At 46.5% G+C, this 22,257-nt stretch overlaps 1 protein-coding gene across 1 annotated transcript in view; it reads left to right on the forward strand.

Annotated features, from left to right (window-relative positions):
* The window catches only part of LOC141149662 (fibrillin-2-like), a 238,446-nt gene that overhangs the window by 196,904 nt on the left and 19,285 nt on the right, over positions 1 to 22,257 (forward strand). The window contains exons 55-61 of the mRNA XM_073636910.1: positions 1,907 to 2,038; positions 2,295 to 2,420; positions 2,816 to 3,022; positions 3,110 to 3,235; positions 3,331 to 3,453; positions 9,843 to 9,959; positions 10,154 to 10,282. Of these exons, the coding sequence (XP_073493011.1) occupies positions 1,907 to 2,038; positions 2,295 to 2,420; positions 2,816 to 3,022; positions 3,110 to 3,235; positions 3,331 to 3,453; positions 9,843 to 9,959; positions 10,154 to 10,282 (960 nt within the window). The remainder of the gene's footprint in view (positions 1 to 1,906; positions 2,039 to 2,294; positions 2,421 to 2,815; positions 3,023 to 3,109; positions 3,236 to 3,330; positions 3,454 to 9,842; positions 9,960 to 10,153; positions 10,283 to 22,257) is intronic.

Below are 22,257 nucleotides of genomic sequence, written 5' to 3' on the forward strand. Positions count from 1 at the left end.
GGGGGTCGAGGGGATACATACGTAGCATACTTCTCAGTCTTTCTACCCAGTCCCACAGTGACATGCCATCCCCCGTGAATTTGGGAAGATGATTGAGCATAGCCCCCAGGGGTATATGGTTCCGGCCAGAACCAGCCCCAGACTGATCTGCCATCTCTGCGTCTGAATGTTGCATCCTGCCGACTACGCCAAATGTCATGCAGGTGCCGGAATGCAACGCACAGAGACACAAGGTGAGAACAGTCAGAGATGAATATAAACAGTTTATATATATATATATATATATATATATAACAGGTATTCTGAACAAGGGGACAACAACAAGGGTATTGAACGGTAATTTGAAATATTAGCAAAATACGAAGTCTCTCAAAGTAATGTGGTGCACCCAGTCAGGGGAGTCACCACGTCAGTTCTTTATCTCTGTATATGGCTCTAGCGGGGGTCACCGATTATTCCCGCTAGGCCGCAAGTGTTTTCCGGACAAAATCAATTAAAGCAAGTTTAGCTTCTTCCGCCCCAACTGTTCCCCTCCCAACCTGAGTACCTAAACCCAACTGGTCCCGGTACCGTGAGTGAACAGAAGAAGTGACGGCCCTGTTCACGTATGCAGCTCTTCTGCTTTCACTGGTGTGACTTTCCTGGCTCAGCAGTCTCTCAACTCCTCTCTTCTGGCCGTTGGAGGCAGTCTCTCAAGCCGGGGATAGGGGGGTCCAGACCTCGTCTGTCGGCGGGCGATGCCGGGTTCCGCGAACTCACTCAGCACCGCAAGCAGGTTCCGACTCTCCTCAGTAGGTACAGCACTCGGGTCACATCTGTGAGGGATCCTGAGCTCATCCACCGGCGCCCAGCTGTGGCACCTCGCAGGCCTCCGGCTTAGGCCTGGCATGCGGGGCTTCTCGGCATGCAGGGAGCACGTCTGCTCCTCTGCTGCTTGGTGCCAAAAACTCCTCAGGCTTGGCGCGCTGGCCTCTTATCTCCAGGAACTCCTTCCTGGAAGTCACCTGACCGGGTCCAGCGTCTAAATCTGCTCTCCCTTCAACTTCTCTTGTATATCTTGGTTCCGCTTGACTGTGTCTGGCCAGCAGATGGCAGTCTCTCTCCATCTTTGAAGCATCATGTAAGAGTTCTCTTAAAGGCTCTCTGGCCTCTATTACACATGCATAAAAAGAGACAGAAGGACAGTGAAAAAAAATCAGAAAAAAACGCACCAAAAAGCACCAAAACTGCAAGAAAAATCCTGAACAAAATGCTCTTGAAGATCAGGTTTTGCAGCAGATTTGTGACACAAAAAAAACATGATGTGTGAACATAGCCTTAGAGTCTGCACCTAACAAAAGTGGATAGTCCAAAGCCCTGTTAATGTATACACTTCATTTGCTTATAATCTTGTTATTCTACATGAACATACAATAGAGAAAGTAAAACACCCTGCATATTCGGTGAAACAATATCAAGATATATAAGATAATAGTATCCAGTAATGGTTAAAATTGCAAAATGATTGAAAAAAAAATCAAACAACTTTGCAGTTTACTTTTTGTAAAAAAATTCTCTCTGTTCTCAAGGATGGAGGAATTTGTTTATTTTATTGTTTAATCCTTGTTGTCTAGGTTACCAGCCACCGCTCAGCCTGACTGAGCACGTGCAGTGCTTACTAGCTGTTTTCAATAGAGCTTGTAAATGCTGATCTAAAGCTGGCCAGATTGTTTGAGTGCACAGTCCGGCCTGATCTAATGTCCCCGGACTCCTCTAATGCTGCTACAGTATCAAAGATAGCATGGTTCAGGCCAGCGTCTCAGGCGTTGATGAAACTTGAGAACAACCTTTTTAAATGTTAAGTTCAGTTTATTCTATACTTACTATGAAAGACAAAATTTCTAACTATGCATTTTGTGCTTTGCAGATTTGGATGAATGTGCAGAAGGTCTACATGACTGTGAATCCAAGGGCATGATGTGCAAGAACCTCATTGGTACTTTTATGTGTATTTGCCCACCTGGCATGCAGAGACGTCCTGATGGCGAGGGATGCATGGGTGAGTCCCAACTATTCAAACAGTTTCATACTGAGCTATAGTTTGTCTTCCACTTAACACGTCTGTGTGTGTACAAATGTTTGCAAGTATGTTATCAGATATTTCTTTTTTGTTTGCGTAGGGTACATAGTGTTAATTAATTTGATTTGTGTTTACTTACTACTTCATGTTCTCTACATGAACACGTGCCAAGTCATATCTTCTGCAATAAAAATGTTTGTCCAATAATGTTTCCTCCAATCGTCTATTTAACCAGATGAAAATGAATGCCGTACAAAGCCTGGCATTTGCTCCAATGGACGCTGTGTAAATAACATTGGAAGTTACAGATGTGATTGCAATGACGGTTTCCAGGTCAGTGCCTCTGGAACAGAATGTATTGGTAAGTAATATTATGTTATTATATACATTTATTTTAAATAAACTATATAAACTTTACATATTTGCAGCTGACAATGGTGGTTCTTTACTGTGCATTTTGGCATTTTAAACAAATTTTTGCCCCACTCAACAAGGCGTCATGACCTAGATGGAAAATTATGTGGACTATTTGAAAGACGGTGTTCCTTGATGAGCGATACTGTGTGCAAATTATTGGCGCCCAGTAAGGGAACTAATCAAAGATGTCTAGCGATGTATCAAATTTCTCACCCAGCATGGATTAGTGTATCTACTCTCTCATTTATATCTCTGCTTAGCCAGCAATACCTGTATGCATGTAAAATGATGCTCATTATATTTGGCATGCAGATATTAATGGTTATTTTTCATGTCTAGATACCCGTCAAGGATCTTGTTTCACTGAAGTCCTACAGACAATGTGCCAGCATTCATCTACTAATCGCAACATGGTTACCAAATCTGAATGCTGCTGTAATGGAGGTCGGGGTTGGGGCAACCAATGTGAATTGTGTCCTCTTCCTGGAACTGCAGCTTACAAGAAGATGTGTCCACATGGTCCTGGCTTCACCACAGATGGAAGAGGTACAGATAATAATAATTAAGAACTAATTAACAATTAAAATATTAATATGGCTTTTCGCAATACAATAAATGCCTTTCTTTCTTTAGACATCGATGAATGCAGAGTTCTACCTAACCTATGCAAAAATGGCCAGTGTATAAACACTATTGGGTCTTTCCGCTGTCATTGCAATTTGGGCTACACCACAGATTTCACAGCAACCACATGTGTGGGTAAGTCATATTGCCATTCTAGGGAACGGAAATATATTGTATCTATCTGATGTATTTTACATTTATCACATGTAATCATTTGCTTTCATGTGCAGATCTGGATGAATGTGCTCAGTCTCCCAAACCCTGCAACTTTATATGTAAGAATACAGAGGGCAGCTACCAGTGCTCATGTCCTAGAGGATACATTCTACAAGAAGATGGCAAGACATGTAAAGGTAATGGAAACATGCTATCTTCTTCTCTAACATGCTGGCTGATGCAAGATTAATACAAATAATGGTTATGATATATACTCTCAGGGCTGCCACTAGGAATTTCGGGGTCCTCTTGAGACTCCACCCTGGCTCCACCCCAGCTCTGCCTCCATCCCTCAAACCTTCCACAGTCCCACCACCCACTCTTGGAAAAACTACACTTCTGCACCACGTCCTGACCAATCACACATTAAGAGTTCCCATCGAACACCAGATCACATACATAGTCAGCAGCTTTTATTTTGGCCAAAAGATTTTTTAAGCGGCCATCAGGACAAGGTAGACTCTTCTGGTCGGGCCCTACGGCACTCTAACCTATTAAACATTTCTTAAAAATATCCTATGTGCAAATTGCCTCTTCAGAGAAAAAGAAGATTGAACTCTATAGCACCACCTATTGGAAGCAGCAATCCTACAAGTCACAATCAACCCTTTAACGAGTCGTGCAATATGACTTAGGATAAAAGCCAAATCAGAATCTCAATTTGCAGACACGGTGTTTCAGGCTGTTGGCCCTCATCAGTGCAAAGTATGAGAACTGATTTGGCTAGATGAGAGGCTCTGGACTGAGGTCTAAGGGGTAACGTTTTTCCTTGTGGAGAGTGACATACCGGCTCTGGCATGTCAAGGTAAGGAGGCTTATTCGCCGTGCAATGCTCCTCTGGGAAATTTAATATGCAAATTGCCTCTTCAGGGAAAAAGAGGACTTGAACTCTATAGCGCCACCTATTGGAAGCATCAATCCTACAAGTCACAATCAACCCTTTAAAAATATCCAATACTATTTTTTAGGTATATTTTATTTATTTTTCTTTAAGGGAATGTGTCACATACATTTTTTTAAACTAATTGTAACCATATTGTGATAATCTTTTTTATAATCTGTATTTCTTGCAGATACCATCAATCATTCCCTCCCTAACCAAAATGTATAAGCTACTGGAGAATGCTGAGCGCTGCCGCCTAATGTTGTAATTCGGCATTTGGCTTTGCAGCATCGCTCAGGGTCATCCAGTAATTTATAAATTTTGGTTGGGGTTGGAAGGGGGGATGGGAGGGAATGATTGCATCATACAATCATGTACTGAAATGGTGGACAAATTAATACATGGACTTAAGTTAGCTACTCACATAGCCAGTGGCACCGCCGCGCCCGCAGCCCAGTCAAGAAGAATCTAATGGTGCCTCAGCTTGCCCACAGGCCGCCACCTGCCCACCACCGCCGCCTCAGCCTGCCTGCCGCCGCAGCCTGCGATCACTGAATTAATAAATGTAAACAGGGTATATTATTGCATATATATTCACCGATTATACACTACTAAAAATAACTTTATTGTATTCATTAAAAACCTATAAATTCTAGAATATAAATACACCTCAAAACATGATAACTCAAAGTGATAATATAAAAAAATGATCAAGTCGAGTAGTTGCTAAATGAAGTGGCCCCCCAACCCATCTTTACTCTTGACTACTTGATCATAGTCAAGAGTAAAGATGGGTTGGGGGGCCACTTCATTTAGCAACTACTCGTCCGTACCTGTCTGCGGAGGTTGGTACCCTCTTGAAACAAAATTGGCGCCCCTGCTCTGCAGCCACTCAACAGCCTCCCCTCCCTCACCAGCATCCCCTCAGCAGCCTCCCCTCCCTCACCAGAATCCCCTCCCTCATCAGTGTCCCCTCAGCAGCCTCCTCTCCTTCATCAGTGTCTCCTCAGCAGCCTCCCCTCCCTCACCAGCATCCCCTCAGCAGCCTCCCCTCCCTCACCAGAATCCCCTCCCTCATCAGTGTCCCCTCAGCAGCCTCCCCTCCCTCACCAGCATCCCCTCAGCAGCCTCCCCTCCCTCACCAGCATCCCCTCAGCAGCCTCCCCTCCCTCACCAGCATCCCCTCAGCAGCCTCCCCTCCCTCACCAGCATCCCCTCAGCAGCCTTCCCTCCCTCAGCAGCCTTCCCTCCTCATCAGCATCCCCTCAGCAGCCTCCCCTCCCTCATCAGCATCCCCTCAGCAGCCTTCCCTCCCTCATCAGCATCCCCTCAGCAGCCTTCCCTCCCTCATCAGCATCCCCTCAGCAGCCTCTCCTCCCTCATCAGCATCCCCTCCCTCATCAGCCTCCCCTCAGCAGCCTTCCCTCCCTCATCAGCATCCCATCAGCAGCCTTCTCTCCCTCATCAGCCTACCCTGCCTCATCAGCCTACCCTCAGCAGCCTTCCCTCCCTCATCAGCCTACCCTCAGCAGCCTCCCCTCCCTCATCAGCATCCCCTCAGCAGCCTCCCCTCCCTCACCAGCATTCCCCTCAGCAGCCTTCCCTCCCTCACCAGCATCCCCTCAGCAGCCTCCCCTCTTTCATCAGCATCCCCTCAGCAGCCTTCCCTCCCTCATCAGCCTCCCCTCAGCAGCCTTCCCTCCCTCATCAGTATCCCCTCAGCAGCCTTCCCTCCCTCATCAGCATCCCCTCAGCAGCCTCTCCTCCCTCATCAGGATCCCCCTCAGCAGCCTCTCCTCCCTCATCAGCATCCCCCACAGCACCCTCCCTTCCCTCACCAGCATCTCCCTCAGCAGCATTCCCTCCCTCACCAGCATCCCCTCAGCAGCCTCCCCTCTTTCATCAGCATCCCCTCAGCAGCCTTCCCTCCCTCATCAGCCTCCCCTCAGCAGCCTCCCCTCTTTCATCAGCCTCCCCTCAGCAGCCTCCCCTCCCTCACCAGCATCCCCCTCAGCAGCCCTCCCTCCCTCATCAGCATTCCCCTCAGCAGCCTTCCCTCCCTCATCAGCATCCCCTCAGCAGCCTCCCCTCCCTCACCAGCATCCCCCTCAGCAGCCTTCCCTCCCTCATCAGCATCCCCCGCAGCACCCTCCCCTCCCTCACCAGCATCCCCCTCAGCAGCCTTCCTTCCCTCACCAGCATCCCCTCAGCAGCCTCCCCTCTTTCATCAGCATCCCCTTAGCAGCCTCCCCTTCCTCAACAGCATCCCATCAGCAGCCTCTTCTCCCTCACCAGCATTCCCTCAGCAGCCTCTTCTCCCTCACCAGCATTCCCTCAGCAGCCTCTTCTCCCTCACCAGCATCCCCTCAGCAGCCTCTTCTCCCTCATAAGCTTCCCATCAGCAGCCTCTTCTCCCTCACAAGCATCCCCTCAGCAGCCTCTTCTCCCCCATCAGCATCCCATCAGCAGCCTCTTCTCCCTCACCAGCATCCCCTCAGCAGCCTCTTCTCCCTCATCAGCATCCCCTCAGCAGCCTCTTCTCCCTCACCAGCATCCCCTCAGCAGCCTCTTCTCCCTCATCAGAATCCCCCTCAGCAGTCTCTTCTCCCTCATCAGCATCCCATCAGCAGCCTCTTCTCCCTCATCAGCATCCCATCAGCAGCCTCTTCTCCCTCATCAGCATCCCCCTCAGCAGTCTCTTCTCCCTCATCAGCATCCCATCAGCAGCCTCTTCTCCCTCATCAGCATCCCATCAGCAGCCTCTTCTCCCTCACCAGCATCCCCTCAGCAGCCTCTCCTCCCTCACCAGCATCCCCTCAGCAGCCTCTTCTCCCTCATCAGCAGCCTCTTCTCCCTCATCAGCATCCCATCAGCAGCCTCTTCTCCCTCACCAGCATTCCCTCAGCTGCCTCTTCTCCCTCATCAGCATCCCCCTCAGCAGCTTCTCCTCCCTCATAAGCATACCCTCAGCAGCGCAACACACTCACACTCACACACACACACACAATGCCTTGCCTGACCGCCCGCCGCCGCCGTCCCCGCAACACATGTGGCTCGTACGCTGCTCTCCTCCGGACTGAAGATGAGCGCGCAGTGTGTCACATGACCGGCGTCAGGACCATGATGCACCCGGCCGCGTATTAAAGGTACAGCGCTCATTTCCATCCGCCTGGTGCATCATGCGCCGAACTGTTGTCCCTAAGAGGCCCCATAAGCAGAAGGAAGAGACCCCGGGCCCTCCCTTTTTGATTCTGGTCACTGGGCCTCATACAGTAGTAGTAGTAGTCATTTTTTCAATGACTTATTAATAGGGGACAGTAATAATGTCAATAAAATATCAGCTCAACGTTGTAGGAAACCTACCAGCAGCAGTTCTTTCTTGGTTGCCACTAGTTGTTATCTTTGATATGTCATCAAAAATCTCTTGGTTAGAGAGTTCATCCAAGCAAGTTGTGCTTGCTCTGATAATATTAAACCTTTTTTCAATGCCTTGTTATAAGGGGACAGTAGTAATGTAAATAAAATATCAACTCAACTTTATAGGAAACCTACCGGCGTCATTATTTTACTGCAAGCCACTAGTTGTCACTCTCGACATGTCATCAATAATCTCCTGGTTTGAAGAGTTTGTTCAAGAAAGACTTGCTTGTGCAGATGATATTACCTATAAATGGGAATGCGATGTTAAAAAGGATTGAATAAAACACAAGGGGTTATACTACTTCTTGTTTAAATAGAGCCCAATCCATTGCATTGGTACAATCGCAATATAAATGGCTAGAGTCACAAAAATTTTAAAAAAACATAAGGGAAGAGTCATTTAGACTGGTGAAGTGCACACAAGTCTTAATGAAGCACTCGCTCGAGTACAGCCACCTGAATCATTAGACAGTGTGTGCCTCTTGATGAATTAGGCGTGTGTGTTACCCAGTGTGCCACTGCCAGAAATATACTCCAGTCAGCGACTGGCATACATTTCTGGAGTAAGTTACATTTAACTTATTGGCGTAACTGGCCGGGAGTAGCGTGTAAACGCCATAAGTCGCAATAATGCTGCCAACTTCTGAGTTGCGTAAAAATATTGTGACTTATTAAGGTGTTTAAGCCAGATTTCTGGCATAAACTCCCTAATGAATCACCCCCATAACATCCTATGCTGCACATCTTATATTTTCTACACCTTACACTAAAAAAATTTATCAAAATATCAAGTTATACAAAAGAATCTTCCCATGTTATCTGCTAGAGCCCTTAAACTAGGCATCAAATAAAATCCAAATCCCTACACAATAGTCTTAGCCTTTGTCAATACAATGAAACACAAAAAAACGACAGAGGCATGGTTATCTGAGGTTGCTTCAGATGTGTCACTCTGAGATGCAGTTTGTGTCACTAACACCATGACCTTTACCTCCAAAGTATCTAACATTACTTTTCTTACAAAATCCTTCATCAATTGCAGTACCACCCATCCTATTTACCCTATTGAGTGTCCATTATGTCGGCTTCAATATATAGGTTGCACAACTCGCAAGTTAAAGGTTAGAATATCAAAACATATAAATGCATTACAAGGTAGCCCTAGTAAAAGTAATTGCTCTGTATCTAGTGTATCTCATCAATTTCTAGAGCATCAAGCAAGAGTTACCTCACATTTAATGGTTTGTGGCATTGAAAAGGTTAATCGTCCACTGAGAGGAAGAGATTGGTCGGGGCTTTTGTTGACCCATGAAACATATTGGAACCTATGTATGGACATTTGTGCTTCTTTAGGCTTAAACTATGAAATCGATCTAATTGGATATATAAGTACAATGCTGTGTAATTCATATCTTTGGTAAACCGGTTTCATTGCAGGTTTGCTATTATTGCTATGACTAAAAATCTTTTATAGTTTTGAAACACGCAGGTCATTTGTTTCTGGATTATCATATGAATTTTAACTATGGTTTTAACTAGTCGTTAAAATTTCATTTCAAAACTTTATTTTATTATATAGTTTTAAATCAGCAGAGAAAGTGGAGAAATCAGCTTTCTTTCCCACTTATCAGCCCAATTCTTCCTTTGCCCTGCCTTCTGAACTTGTCATCCACCCTGAAAAACCATCTCAAATCTGTCTTGCTCAGACAAAAGAGACTGCAGGTGTCATATGACAGGGCCCATTACATTCTATGGAATGGGGAGAGAAGGGAGAGGAAACAGGCAGAGGGAAACTTACAGAGATTATGGTAAACTTTCTAACAAGTGTTTAACCTCACCCCAGAGCTGATTCACATCCAGACAGCTCAGCACTGCTGTATAGTATCCTCCATGTTGCTGTTGCTTGTCTCTGTGTGCTACAAAATGAATAAGCTGGTGAAAATGCATGGCAAAAGTCATACGATGGCCACATATAGTGTTATTTCTCTTGTACACACAAAACAACTTATTCTGAAAAGTTACTTAAAAGTATGGTTATCCTACCCTTGAAGGCTTTTTTCCTGCGCAAGCTGAAATCTCCAATCCACCTATTATGACTTTTATAAAGCCACATTTTCTTTAGATTAATCATTTTATAAGAACTGTTAGCAGGAAAGAAAAACTGCTTGAATTTTAATAGGGTACAAACATCCGATTCTAAAACATAATACTATAATTTTACAGACTTGGATGAATGTTCAACAAAACAGCACAACTGCCAGTTCCTTTGTGTTAACACTATTGGAAGCTTCAATTGCAAGTGTCCACCTGGATTTACCCAGCACCAGTCTTCATGTATTGGTAAGATAATTGATACATTTCTAGAGTATATGATGTGTATCATTGGAGATGTAGCGACAATAATAAAAAAAATAGTGGTACCTGTAATGGGTGTAAATAAAAATGAATTTATAGTATTGTAGGGTAATAAAAAATGTGATATATGTATCTCTATCTGTATAATGTTTATTTTATCATATGCTTTGTATTTACAGATAACAATGAGTGCAATGCTCAACCAACCTTATGCGGAGCTCGTGGTGTATGCCAAAACAACCCTGGCAGTTTCTCCTGTGAATGTCAGAAAGGCTTCTCCTTGGACAACAGTGGAAGCAACTGTGAAGGTTAGTGAGAAAAGCACTTATTTTAAGTATACATTAGAAGGAACCTAACAACCTATAGATTGCACAACAGCAGATAATAGCAAATTCAACAACTTTATTATGTAAAATTGACAAACAAATTAAAAAAACAGAATTCAACAGGTGATATCAAAGAGTTGGACACAGAATATGATATAATTACATACTAGATACACAGTAATATTTGTAAAGTAAATTATATATCATGATTTTATAATAGAAAATACCCATAAAAGTAAATACAATAGTCATAAGGCAGGTAAGGGACAAACCCCATGGTACTGAACCAACTGCATTAGTAAGGAGTACTGAGAGCTCATAAATAAATAAATAAATAGCAAGGTACCTATCTACAGACTATCTGCTAAATAATTAAATGACAATGCAGAGCCTAGTTATCAAATGATAGTGAGTAGATATTGTAAAGTGACCATGCATAGAAAGTGCAAATGTGCATAATAAATAGAAAGCTCATAAGACCCTGAAAACCATTATCCAAAGTTGGAAAGATATACCAGATAGACTTAGGAAGGAAGAACCAAACGGTCATCCGATGGAAAGTGCTTACCGCCAAGATAATGGTGCCCCACACACACGTTTCCCGATGCGCGTTTTGCCACTGCATTAAAGCCCGGCATTGTTCCCCTTCTTCACCCTCATCCACCTCAGTGTGGCATTATCTGACACTAGCCTTAATTTCCTTCCCAAGAGACAATAACTTAGAGTGTCCAACGCCCACTTGATGGCCAAACATTCCTTCTCCACTATGGAGTAGTTCTTCTAGCAGGATGACAGCTTTTGACTTAGATACATTAAGGGGTGCTCTTCCCTGTTCACCAATTCTGATAAAACAGAGCCCAGTCCGACATCTTTTGTCTGGACCACAAATTACTTAGAAAAGTCCAGTGCCACCAACACCGGCTGTTTACACAGGGCTAGCTTCAGTTCCTGGAAAGCCATCTCGGCTTCTGGAGTCCACTTAGCCACAGCCGACTTCGTCCCTTTAAAGAGGTCCGTCAAAGGGGCGGCTATCATGGCCAAGTTACGGATAAACCGGCGGTAGCAGCACACAATGCACAGGAATTCTCTGATCTGCTTCTTTGAGAAAGGTTGTGGCTAACTCTGGATCGAGTCAACTTAATTTATTTGGGGCTTTATTTCGCCCGTGCCTATGACATATGACATAAGTATTTAGCTCCCTCCATGCCCATGGCACATTTCTTCAGGTTTATGGAAAACCCCGCCTACCGTAGAGCATCAAGTATCGCCTGGACTTTGCTCAGATGGCTTCCCCAATCTTGGCTGAAGATCATCATGTCATCCAGGTAGGCCGCTGCATTCTTCTTGTGGGGAGCTAGGATCCGGTCCATAGCTCTCTGGAAGGTGGCCGGAGTTCCTTGCAACCCAACTTTAGGAGCAGGTCGCTTTTGGCATAACTCTGCTTTTGTCCAAGCAACCAGGTGACCCCGCTTTTCCCCACAAGTTTCAGAACAAAGCAAAGTCCAGGGTGTAATAGGTCCTTGACTACGCCAATTTCATGGGATTCAGTGCCACAGTTTGTGTCTATGACCAGTCAGTCCACAGGGTAGTCTTTAGGGTCCCCATGAATACAGCGGATGCGCACCATCTTCCCAGGAATCAGTGGATGAGGAACTGTGGACCTCACTAAGGTTACTAAACTTCCTGAGTTCAACAGACCTGTCATTTTCACTCCGTTCACTGATACAGGACATGCCTGAGGTCCCACTCCTGGTTGAGGAACAGCACTACAGGCAGGGTATGCAAAATATGAGCAGCACCATCCTATGCTGCAGTCCATTAGCTCGATGGTCATGGGGCAACGGGCGGCTTTGTGACCTGGGGTGTGACACCTCCAACAAATCACATTATTGGATGGGGCCTTTGGCAACAACTCAGACGCCTCCTGGGCTCTTGGATGCCCCCCAGATGTGGCTCTGGTTCCCCTCTTTTGGGTGTCAGCCTCCCTTTGGGAACCCCAGCATGGAGCTGCTAAGACCCTTACTTCCCCAAGGAACTCGCAACCGCCTGGTACCTTTCCACTAGACCCACCAGATCATCGGCATTCCAGGGATCTCCCTGAGCAACCCAGGATTGCACCGGCCAAGGAAGGGAGTGTATGAACCTGTCCATGACGACCCTCTCCACCATCTGTGCTGGGGAAAAAGATTCAGGCTGCAACCACTTTTGGACCAGGTGTAGGAGGTCGAACATTTGGGACCGGGGAGTAGTGTTGAGCCACCCCCGTAGTGTTCGAGTTCGGTTCGGTTCGTCGAACACCCGTGTGTTAGCCGAACTGTTCGTCGAACTGTTCGTCGAACACCTTCGAACACCGTTAAAACCAATGGCAGGCAAACAAAAACACATAGAAACACATAGAAAACACCTTCAAAGGTGTCCAAAAGCTGACAAACTGCTCAGAAGACACAACTAACACATGGAAAAGTGACAAGTACATATAGTCATGCGAAAAGAAAAGAGGTGGAGGAGTAAAAGGAGGGGGAGACACAGATATAGGCATGTCATGTCCTTCTAAAATCCAAAAAGTGAGAAGCCGAGACGGCCAGTCCGCTCCTGCCCGTGCCACCTCCGTGTCGCCGGGTTTGTGCCAGAGCCGCGGTGAACCCTGACGGCCAGCCCCCCTCTCCCAATACTGGTGCCTGTCCGCTGGTGGGTCGAGAGAGCCCCCCTGTGGTGGAGGCAGCTCTAAGCTTTTTAATTTAAATTGTCCCTCTAATTTGAATGAATACACTTTAAATCCATTTACAAGGATCTATTGGAGGGCAAGTCTCATGCCAGCAGCCGCGTAATTCCAGCTCCAGTAGCGTCCACTAAAGCTGTTGCAGTTCAAAAGCTTTTATAAGGATCGAGCTCGGCTGTCCACCGCAAGGCATCCTAGTGCCAGTCCCAGCCCCTATGCCTTGGGGTGCCTCCTGATGCTCTTCACTAAGTATCCCGTGGTCCCGAAGCATTTCCTTTGAAAAAATTAAGTGTCCAAACTACAGGTGGTGTAGCTTGCTTAACAGCCGGGATAATCCGCTGACTAGCAGACACTGCTACTAGGCACAAAGTATTTCCTGGGCTAGATGCAGTTAAAAATTTGTAAGTAGATACTCTCGTTGGATGCTGAGAAAGCATTCCATAGAGTCTCCTGGCACGCCATATATGATTCTCTTAAAAAGCTTGGGGTAGGGGTCTAGGGGACCCTTTTATAGCCAAAATCACGGCCCTGTATCACAATACGTCACCTAGGCTGAAGATAAATGGAACTGTAGCACCGAGGGCTCGGTTGCTACAGACGTATTGCACCTCACCCAGAGGTGTGATATCTCACTCTCAGATAAGGATGGAGTGTGGATCAGGACCCGACACCTGCATGCATTAGACCACATTGCCGTGGGGCAGGGCGACCAATATGCCCCTGAGATGGGCACGACAGTCCCTGTCCCTGGCTGGAGTGGGGGGAGGGAACACTGAGGAAGGGGAACCCTGCAGTGCAGGAGCAGGGAGGAAGCAGTTCCTGGGTGCATTGAGAAGGGAGTATAAAAGGTGGGCACCATCTTAGTTCAGTGCAGAGAAGTCTGAGCAGAAGTGGCAGGGAGCAGGGGCTCTGCATGAGCTCTGCTCCGGAGGCGGGCCTAGTAACAGAGGCCCAGGCCTGCAAGAGGGAGAAGGAAGGAAGAGGAGCGGAGAAGGCTCCAGGAACGAGGAATGAAGGGATCCCAGGGGTGCGGACGGGCGAGTCGCCACCGCACGCCCGAATCCACCTGCGTGGAGGGGTCAGGCCAAAGGGGGAGACCGGTCCCCGAACTAGTGGAGGCAGGAAACGACCCTCAGCTAGAAACCGGAGGCTCTGACATTTTATGTGGCGCAGCCCCTTGCTCCACCCGCTAGGAAGGCACCACATAGGGTCAGGGAAACTGGCGCCAAGTTTACCAAGAGGAGGCCCGAGGCAGCCGGACAGAAGTGTTGGTAAGAAAGGCCAGACAAAGGACACACAAAGGGGGTCCTGTGAAGCGCTCCAAAGTTATCTGGGAGTTGTCTGAGCCCCTCACCTGGTGAGCACAGTACGACGTGGGCAGCCGTTACCTGCAGACGTGGTCTGGATAATAAGAACTGTGAGTAAAGGCCCTGAACTGCATCACTGACTCCGTGTCGTTACTGCTGCTGCCCTGCACCATCACCCCCATCCTCCGCATATACTGCCCTGAGGCTATACTCCTCCCGTGGGGAGTTATGCTACGCTTTGCTGCACCCACAACACCAGCCTTAGCGGTCTGCCCTGTAGCGGCGGTTCACTCTGACCGCAATCCACGGGTGGCGTAGTCGGACATTTAAACATCAAAACCACATAAATAGTTCCGCCACTGGTTTGACCGCCCTGAGCCACGGAACCGGATCGCCGCCACGAAGACTACAACCACCAGCATCCACCAAAAAGGGTCCGGCTCCGGGTGTCCCAAGGCCCAGGGGGTGCGTCAGAACATTTTCATCACCTTTCACAATCACCAATGGGACAAGGCAGGGATGTCCTCTGTCCCCTCTCTTATACATCCTAGTGACGGAGCACCTGCTCTCATCAATTCGCCATAACCCCAATATTAGGTGGATTGAGGTGGGAGGCACCGAGTACAAGTGCTCTCTATTTGCTGATGATGTCCTAGTATATATCACTCAATCACATATATCCATCCCTGCTGTTATGGCTGAAATAGATCACTTTGTTACATGGTAAAATTTTAAAATCAATGCAGCGAAGTCTGAGGCCCTCGATGTCTCCCTCCCTAAATCCATATAGGATTCCATCCAGTCCAACTTTCCCTTTGCCTGGCCCTCACAGGGTATTAAATACTTAGGAATTCCTATTCATAGAGACCTCTCCCATCTATGTTATCTTAATTTTGGGCCCTTTATTGAACAATTCCATACAGACCACGGTTGGCAAGTTAGAACTGTAAGATTCACTACGTGAACCACTGGTGTTTTGTGGAAAAGCACATGTACACCGCGTTCCAAATTATTATGCAAAAAGTGTTTAGGAGTGATAAGGGAAGAATTTGTTTGTTTGTCAGTTAAACTCATTGATGGTGATGTGTGTCAGGGCTCTTTATATCACTGTAAGCAATTGCAGACACCTGTGCTAATTAGTTTGGCAGGTGTGTCCAATGAAAGGCAAGACTACTTAAGAAGGCTCTCTCACATTATTAAGCAGCCTACATTTTCTGCCAAAATGGGAAAGAAAAAGGATGTGTCGGCTGCTGAGAAGCAACAAATTGTGGAGTGTTTAGGTCAAGGCATGACTACAATCAACATTGTGCGATGATCAGGATGAAGTGTCTTGGCAATCAAGAAGTATGTAGCTGATTCACAGTACACACGTGTGCGTGCTGATAAGGGCAAATTGAGGACTCTTTCCTACAGGCAATTACGTCAGGTTGAAAGAGCAGCGGCAAAAAAGCCTTGTCATAGCAGCAGACAAGTTTTTGAAGCTGCTTGTGCCTCCAACGTCCCCCGAACAACAAGATGCAGGGTCCTTCAGAGGTTTGCAGCTGTGCATACGCCATCCTGTCGACCTCCTCTATCCACTTCACACAAGCAGAAACGGCTCCAGTGGGCCAAACATTACATGAAGACTGATTTCAAAACTGTTTTGTTCACGGATGAGTGCCGTGCAGCGCTCGATGGTCCAGATGAATGGAGTGGAGGATGGCTGGTTGATGGACACCCCACGCAAACACGGCTACAGCGCCAACAAGGAGGAGGTGGAGTAATGTTTTGGGCTGGAATCATGGGGAGAGAGATTGTCGGCCCCTTTAGGATCCCTGAAGGCGCTAAAGATGAACTCCATAATGTATGTGGATTTTCTCAAACAGCACTTCCTGCCATGGTTCAAGAAGAAGAACCGTGTATTTCACAGCAAGATCATTTTTCTGCATGATAATGCACCATCTCATGCTGCACATAAAACATCTGCATCTCTGGCTGATATGGGCATAAAAGGGGACAAACTTATGGTGTGACCCCCATGCTCCCCTGACCTCTACCCCATTCAGAACCTTTGGAGCATCATTAAAAGGAGTGTCTATGATGGCGGGAGGCAGTTCACATCTAAGCAACAGCTCTGGGAGGGTATTCTGTCCTCATGCAAAACAATTGAAGCAGAAACCATCCAAAACCTGACAAATTCAATGGACGAGAGAGTTCAGAAGCTCCTTTCGAACAAGGGGTCCTATGTGAAAATGTAACATCACCTAGAATAAAGTTTTGAGTTGAAAACTGTTTGATTTCAGTTTCTAACAACCTGCTAATGCTTATAATTTCAAAAATGACCATTTTTTTGGTCTTTATTAAAATGAAAAGGTTGATCGAAAAGTTTGGGGGATCTAAGAGTGTGGCAACCCAGTAGTCATGATTACTTCGAATTCTGACAATATGAGGGTCATGCTGCAGGTAGTGCAGCAAGAAGGCACTTATGTGTCTTGCGCATCTCGGAGCCCCAAAATTATTTTCCGGGCTAGATGCAGCTAAAAATTATTTTTAATTTTAAATCTGGTGAAGCTTATTATAGATGGCCTAATAGGATCAGTGCTGCACACTGCTACAAAGCCCAAATTATTTTCCAGTCAAGATACAGATAAACATGATTAGTAATTTGAAAGCTTAAAACGGTTGGTAGGGTGATTTTAACCAATCATCAAGCTTTTACTCTCCCCAGGATGACACAGGGGTAGAAAAGTCGTTTCGGATCCATGATTTGTTCATCTTTATGAACGTGAGTCTGTCTACATTATCAGTGGAGAGCCGCGTGCGCTTATCTGTCAGCACACCACCAGCAGCGCTGAACACACGTTCAGACAGAACGCTGGCTGCGGGGCATGACAAGATCTCCAAGGCGTAAGTGGCTAGCTCCGGCCATTTATCCAGATTGGAAGCCCAAAAAGAGCAAGGGTCCAGTGACACAGTCGTGGCTTCAATGTTTACTTGGAGATACTCCTGTACCATCGTCTCTAGGCGTTGACTATGTGTCAGACTTCTTGTCTCCTGTGGCCTTGCAAAGGATGGGCTAAAAAAGTGGTGAAATGATTCCGCAAAATTGATGTTACCAGCAGATACTGTGGTTCTGTTACGGTTTGAGTGCTGAACACTTGACGGTCCCACGGTTGGCAAGTTGGAACTGTGAGATTCACTACGTGCACCACTGGTATTTTGTGGAAAAGCACATGTAAGATTCTGCAACAGTCTCTGCTGATACTCCTGCATGCGTGCATCCCTTTCTATGGCAGGAATAATTTCTGCAAATTTACTTTTGTACCGGGGATCTAACAGTGTGGCAACCCAGTAGTCAGGATTATTTCTAATTCTCACAATTCGAGGGTCATGTTGCAGGTAGTGCAGCAAGAAGGCACTCATGTGTGTTGCGCATCCAGGAGCACCAAGTCCCTGTTGTGTTGGTGGCGAGGTAACAATCATGCTTCCTTCCTCTGTCCTCTCCCCCCAACCTCGCACAACAGAAATGTGATCAAGGTCTCCCTCATCTGATGAGTCTTCCATCAGTTCGTCCTCCACTTCTTCCTGGGCTCCTGCACCTTCCTCGCTAGTTTGGCTGCTACCATGCGCCCTGGTAAAATCATCTCCCCCACCCTCACATGCCTGCCGCCCTGGTGCTGCCGACCGTCTGGACCTTGCAGATGTTAGCCCTTCCGCATACAACTCCTCCTCCTCTACTTCCTCCACCTCCTCTTGTGCCACCACCTGACTCCGAATTCTGTTTAACATGTGCTCCAGCATGTAAATCACCGGAATAGTCATGCTGATAATGGCATCGTCAGCACTAAACATCTTCGTCGCCATTTCAAAACTGTGCAGAAGGGTGCATAGGTCCCTGATCTGAGACCACTCCTCCAGCGTGATTTGCCCCACCTCTGAATCTCGTTGGCCCAGGCTATACGTCAGAACGTATTGCACCAGGGCTTGTCGGTGCTGCCACAGTCGCTGCAACATGTGCAGAGTTGAATTCCACCGGGTAGGCACATCGCATTTTAGCCGGTGAAGTGGCAGGCCCAACGACTTCTGTAGAGATGTAAGTCGCTGAGCTGCGGGATGCGAACGGCGGAAGTGAGCACACAGCGACCGTGCCCTCTGCAGAAGGCCATCTAGTCTGGGATAGTGGGCTAAAAATTGCTGGACAACCAGGTTCAACACGTGAGCCATACAAGGCACGTGTGTGACATTGCCCCGGCGAAGGGCCGCACCCAGGTTTGCAGCATTGTCGCACACGGCCTTCCCTGGTTTCAGGTCCAGTGGAGACAACCATTCATGAAATTGGTTCTCCAGAGCTGACCACAACTCCTCAGCTGTGTGACTCACATTTCCCAGACATTTCAATGTAAAAACCGCCTGATGACGTTGAGCCCTACTGCCAGCATAGTAAGGAGGTGTGCAGGATCCCTTCTGCGCAGTTAGAAAGCTTGTGGCATGACCAGACAGGCTTTGGGTGCAGGTGGAAGACCGAGAGGAGGTTGAGGAGGCAGAAGCAGTGGAGGAAAAATGACATAAAGAGGATTGACGCACAACTCGTGGGGACGGCAAGACTTGGACATCAGCCCCTTGTCCTGCTGTCACCATAGTTACCCAGTGCCCAGTCAGCGACATGTAACGCCCCTGTCCATGCCTACTCGTCCAAGTGTCTGTGGTGAAATGCACCCTGTCACACACAGAGTTTCTCAAAGAAGCGGTGATGTTGTGTGCGACATGCTGGTGGAGCGCAGGCACACCTTTCTTTGAGAAGTAGTGCCGACTGGGCATCTGGTACTGGGGCACTGCGACGGACATAAGGTCTCGAAAATCCTCTGTGTCCACCAGGCGGAATGGCAGCATTTCTGTAGCCAAGAGCTTGCAGATGGTGAAATTCAACCTCTTAGCTTTCTCATGGCTAGGAGGAAATGGTCTTTTACTTGTCCACATCTGAGGGACCGAGGGCTGGCTATTGTGCTTAGACGGGGTTGATAAGGGTGTCCCTGGCAAACTGCCGGTCTGTGAGGAAGATGCAGGCGGACATGTTAGGTTGCCTTGATCCAAAGGTGGTGCTATCGATGTCGGACAGCGCTCAAGACCAGCTGGTGTTACCACCTCCAAAGAAAATGATGACCTGCCAATCACGCTGGCTGTTGCGGGTAAAGAGGTGGCAGGTCTGCGCCCCAAAACAGGTGTGACTGCTGTCCCCCCAGTCACAGAGGATGAAGAGGCCGCGGATGCACAAGATATGGCAGACGGTGGTTGGCCCGGCCGGCTAGACCGCATTGTAGCACACTGAGCTTCCCACTGCAACTTATGCTTCATGTCCATGTGCCGGTTCATGCATGAAGTACTCAAACTATGTATTTTTTGGCCTCTACTTAGCTTTTGCTGACAAATGTTACAGATAACACGAGTTGGGTCATCTTTATCGATCTGAAAAAATGCCCAGGCTATGCAAGGCTTAGCACCCATGCGACCTGAAGAGCCACCACGACTTGTGGTGAGAGGCAGAGTTGTGTTTGAGGATGCAGTTGTTGACGTGCTTCCAGTACTACGTCTCTGTCCAGGAAGGCGCAACCTGACCTCGTCGTCACTAGCATCTTCCTCCACCTCCTCTGCTGACCTCATCTCTTGGCTGACTGTGGGTTGACAGTAAGTGGGATCTCCGACCTCATCATCATCACCCTGTGCGTTATCACACCCGTCGTCCTCAGAGCCAACCTGTTCCTGCCCTGACAAAAAACTAAAGTTGTCGCTCCAATCAGGTATTTGAGTCTTATCATCGTCTTCCTCATTGTCTCCACCAACAGGAGTTACAGTTTGGGAATGAGGGTCTACATTATGGTCAGAACCTTCTGCGTCTGGTCCTGGATCCGACTCATAAAGATTCTGGGCATCAGTGCAGATCATTTCCTCGTCTGGATTCACAGAAGCGCTGGAGTCGACCTCTGATTCCCAGGCTATAGTATGAGTAAACAGCTCTGCAGACTCAACCATCTGTTCTACCTCATACTCAGACGGGCAGCTGGAGATTTGGGAGCTGTGAGGAAGCAAGTGCGATATGGGTGACACCTTTGAGGACTGGAGTATTTGTGATGTTGAAGTTGATGTGGAGGAGAGCCCACTTAAAGGAGCACTTGATATCCGTTGAAGCACCTGCTGTTTTTGTGCCTCATCTGGAATTTGTAGCGATTGACGTGGCCGTAAGAAAGGGATCTTATCACATTGTCCGCTAAAAAAAGTAGACATTTTAGTTTGGCTGGAAGATGGTCTTTCTTCTGCACCTACCCCACGGACACAACCTTTTTTCCCCTTCCCAACACGCCTATTCCCCTTTCCACCAGGAGCCGGCCTTTTTCCACTCATTTTGGTGGTTAACTAATTCACAACTCTGGAGTTGTTTGCACAAAAAAACAATGGATGGTAACCGAGCAGAGCTGAGTGGCCAAACTGTGGTATTAGGCCAAAACTATTGGCTGGGTTAGATGCAGAAAAAAATTATTTTTAATTTGCAACCTGATGGAGGTCAGTATAGATGGACTAATAGACCAAGTCCCACACACCGCTAGAAGCCCAAATATTTTTTCAGAGCTAGATGCAGAAAATTTTTTTATTCAATTTGCAACCTGATGGAGGTCAGTATAGATGGACTAATAGACCAAGTCCCACACACTGCTAGAAGCCCAAATATTTTTTCAGAGCTAGATGCAGAAAAAAATTATTTTTAATTTGCAACCTGATGGAGGTCAGTATAGATGGACTAATAGACCAAGTCCCACACACCGCTAGAAGCCCAAATATTTTTTCAGAGCTAGATGCAGAAAAAAATTATTTTTAATTTGCAACCTGATGGAGGTCAGTATAGATGGACTAATAGACCAAGTCCCACACACCGCTAGAAGCCCAAATATTTTTTCAGAGCTAGATGCAGAAAAAAATTATATTCAATTTGCAACCTGCTGGAGGTCAGTATAGAAGGACTAATAGAACAAGTCCCACACACTGCTAGAAGCCCAAATATTTTTTCAGAGCTAAATGAAGAAAAAAAATATTTTTAATTTGCAACCTGATGGAGGTCAGTATAGATGGACTAATAGACCAAGTCCCACACACTGCTAGAAGCCCAAATATTTTTTCAGAGCTAGATGCAGAAAAAAATTATTTTTAATTTGCAACCTGATGGAGGTCAGTATAGATGGACTAATAGACCAAGTCCCACACACTGCTAGAAGCCCAAATATTTTTTCAGAGCTAGATGCAGAAAAAAAATATTTTTAATTTGCAACCTGATGGAGGTCAGTATAGATGGACTAATAGACCAAGTCCCACACACCGCTAGAGGCCCAAATATTTTTTCAGAGCTAGATGCAGAAAAAAATTATATTCAATTTGCAACCTGCTGGACGTCAGTATAGAAGGACTAATAGAACAAGTCCCACACACTGCTAGAAGCCCAAATATTTTTTCAGAGCTAAATGAAGAAAAAAATTATTTTTAATTTGCAACCTGATGGAGGTCAGTATAGATGGACTAATAGACCAAGTCCCACACACTGCTAGAAGCCCAAATATTTTTTCAGAGCTAGATGCAGAAAAAAATTATTTTTAATTTGCAACCTGATGGAGGTCAGTATAGATGGACTAATAGACCAAGTCCCACACACCGCTAGAAGCCCAAATATTTTTTCAGAGCTAGATGCAGAAAATTTTTTTATTCAATTTGCAACCTGATGGAGGTCAGTATAGATGGACTAATAGACCAAGTCCCACACACTGCTAGAAGCCCAAATATTTTTTCAGAGCTAGATGCAGAAAAAAATTATTTTTAATTTGCAACCTGATGGAGGTCAGTATAGATGGACTAATAGACCAAGTCCCACACACTGCTAGAAGCCCAAATATTTTTTCAGAGATAAATGAAGA

This window comes from Phyllobates terribilis, unplaced genomic scaffold (genome assembly GCF_046119375.1).
Source record: "Phyllobates terribilis strain yellow unplaced genomic scaffold, ASM4611937v1 Scaffold_1__5_contigs__length_1240528914, whole genome shotgun sequence".
NCBI classification, from domain to species: domain Eukaryota; kingdom Metazoa; phylum Chordata; class Amphibia; order Anura; family Dendrobatidae; genus Phyllobates; species Phyllobates terribilis.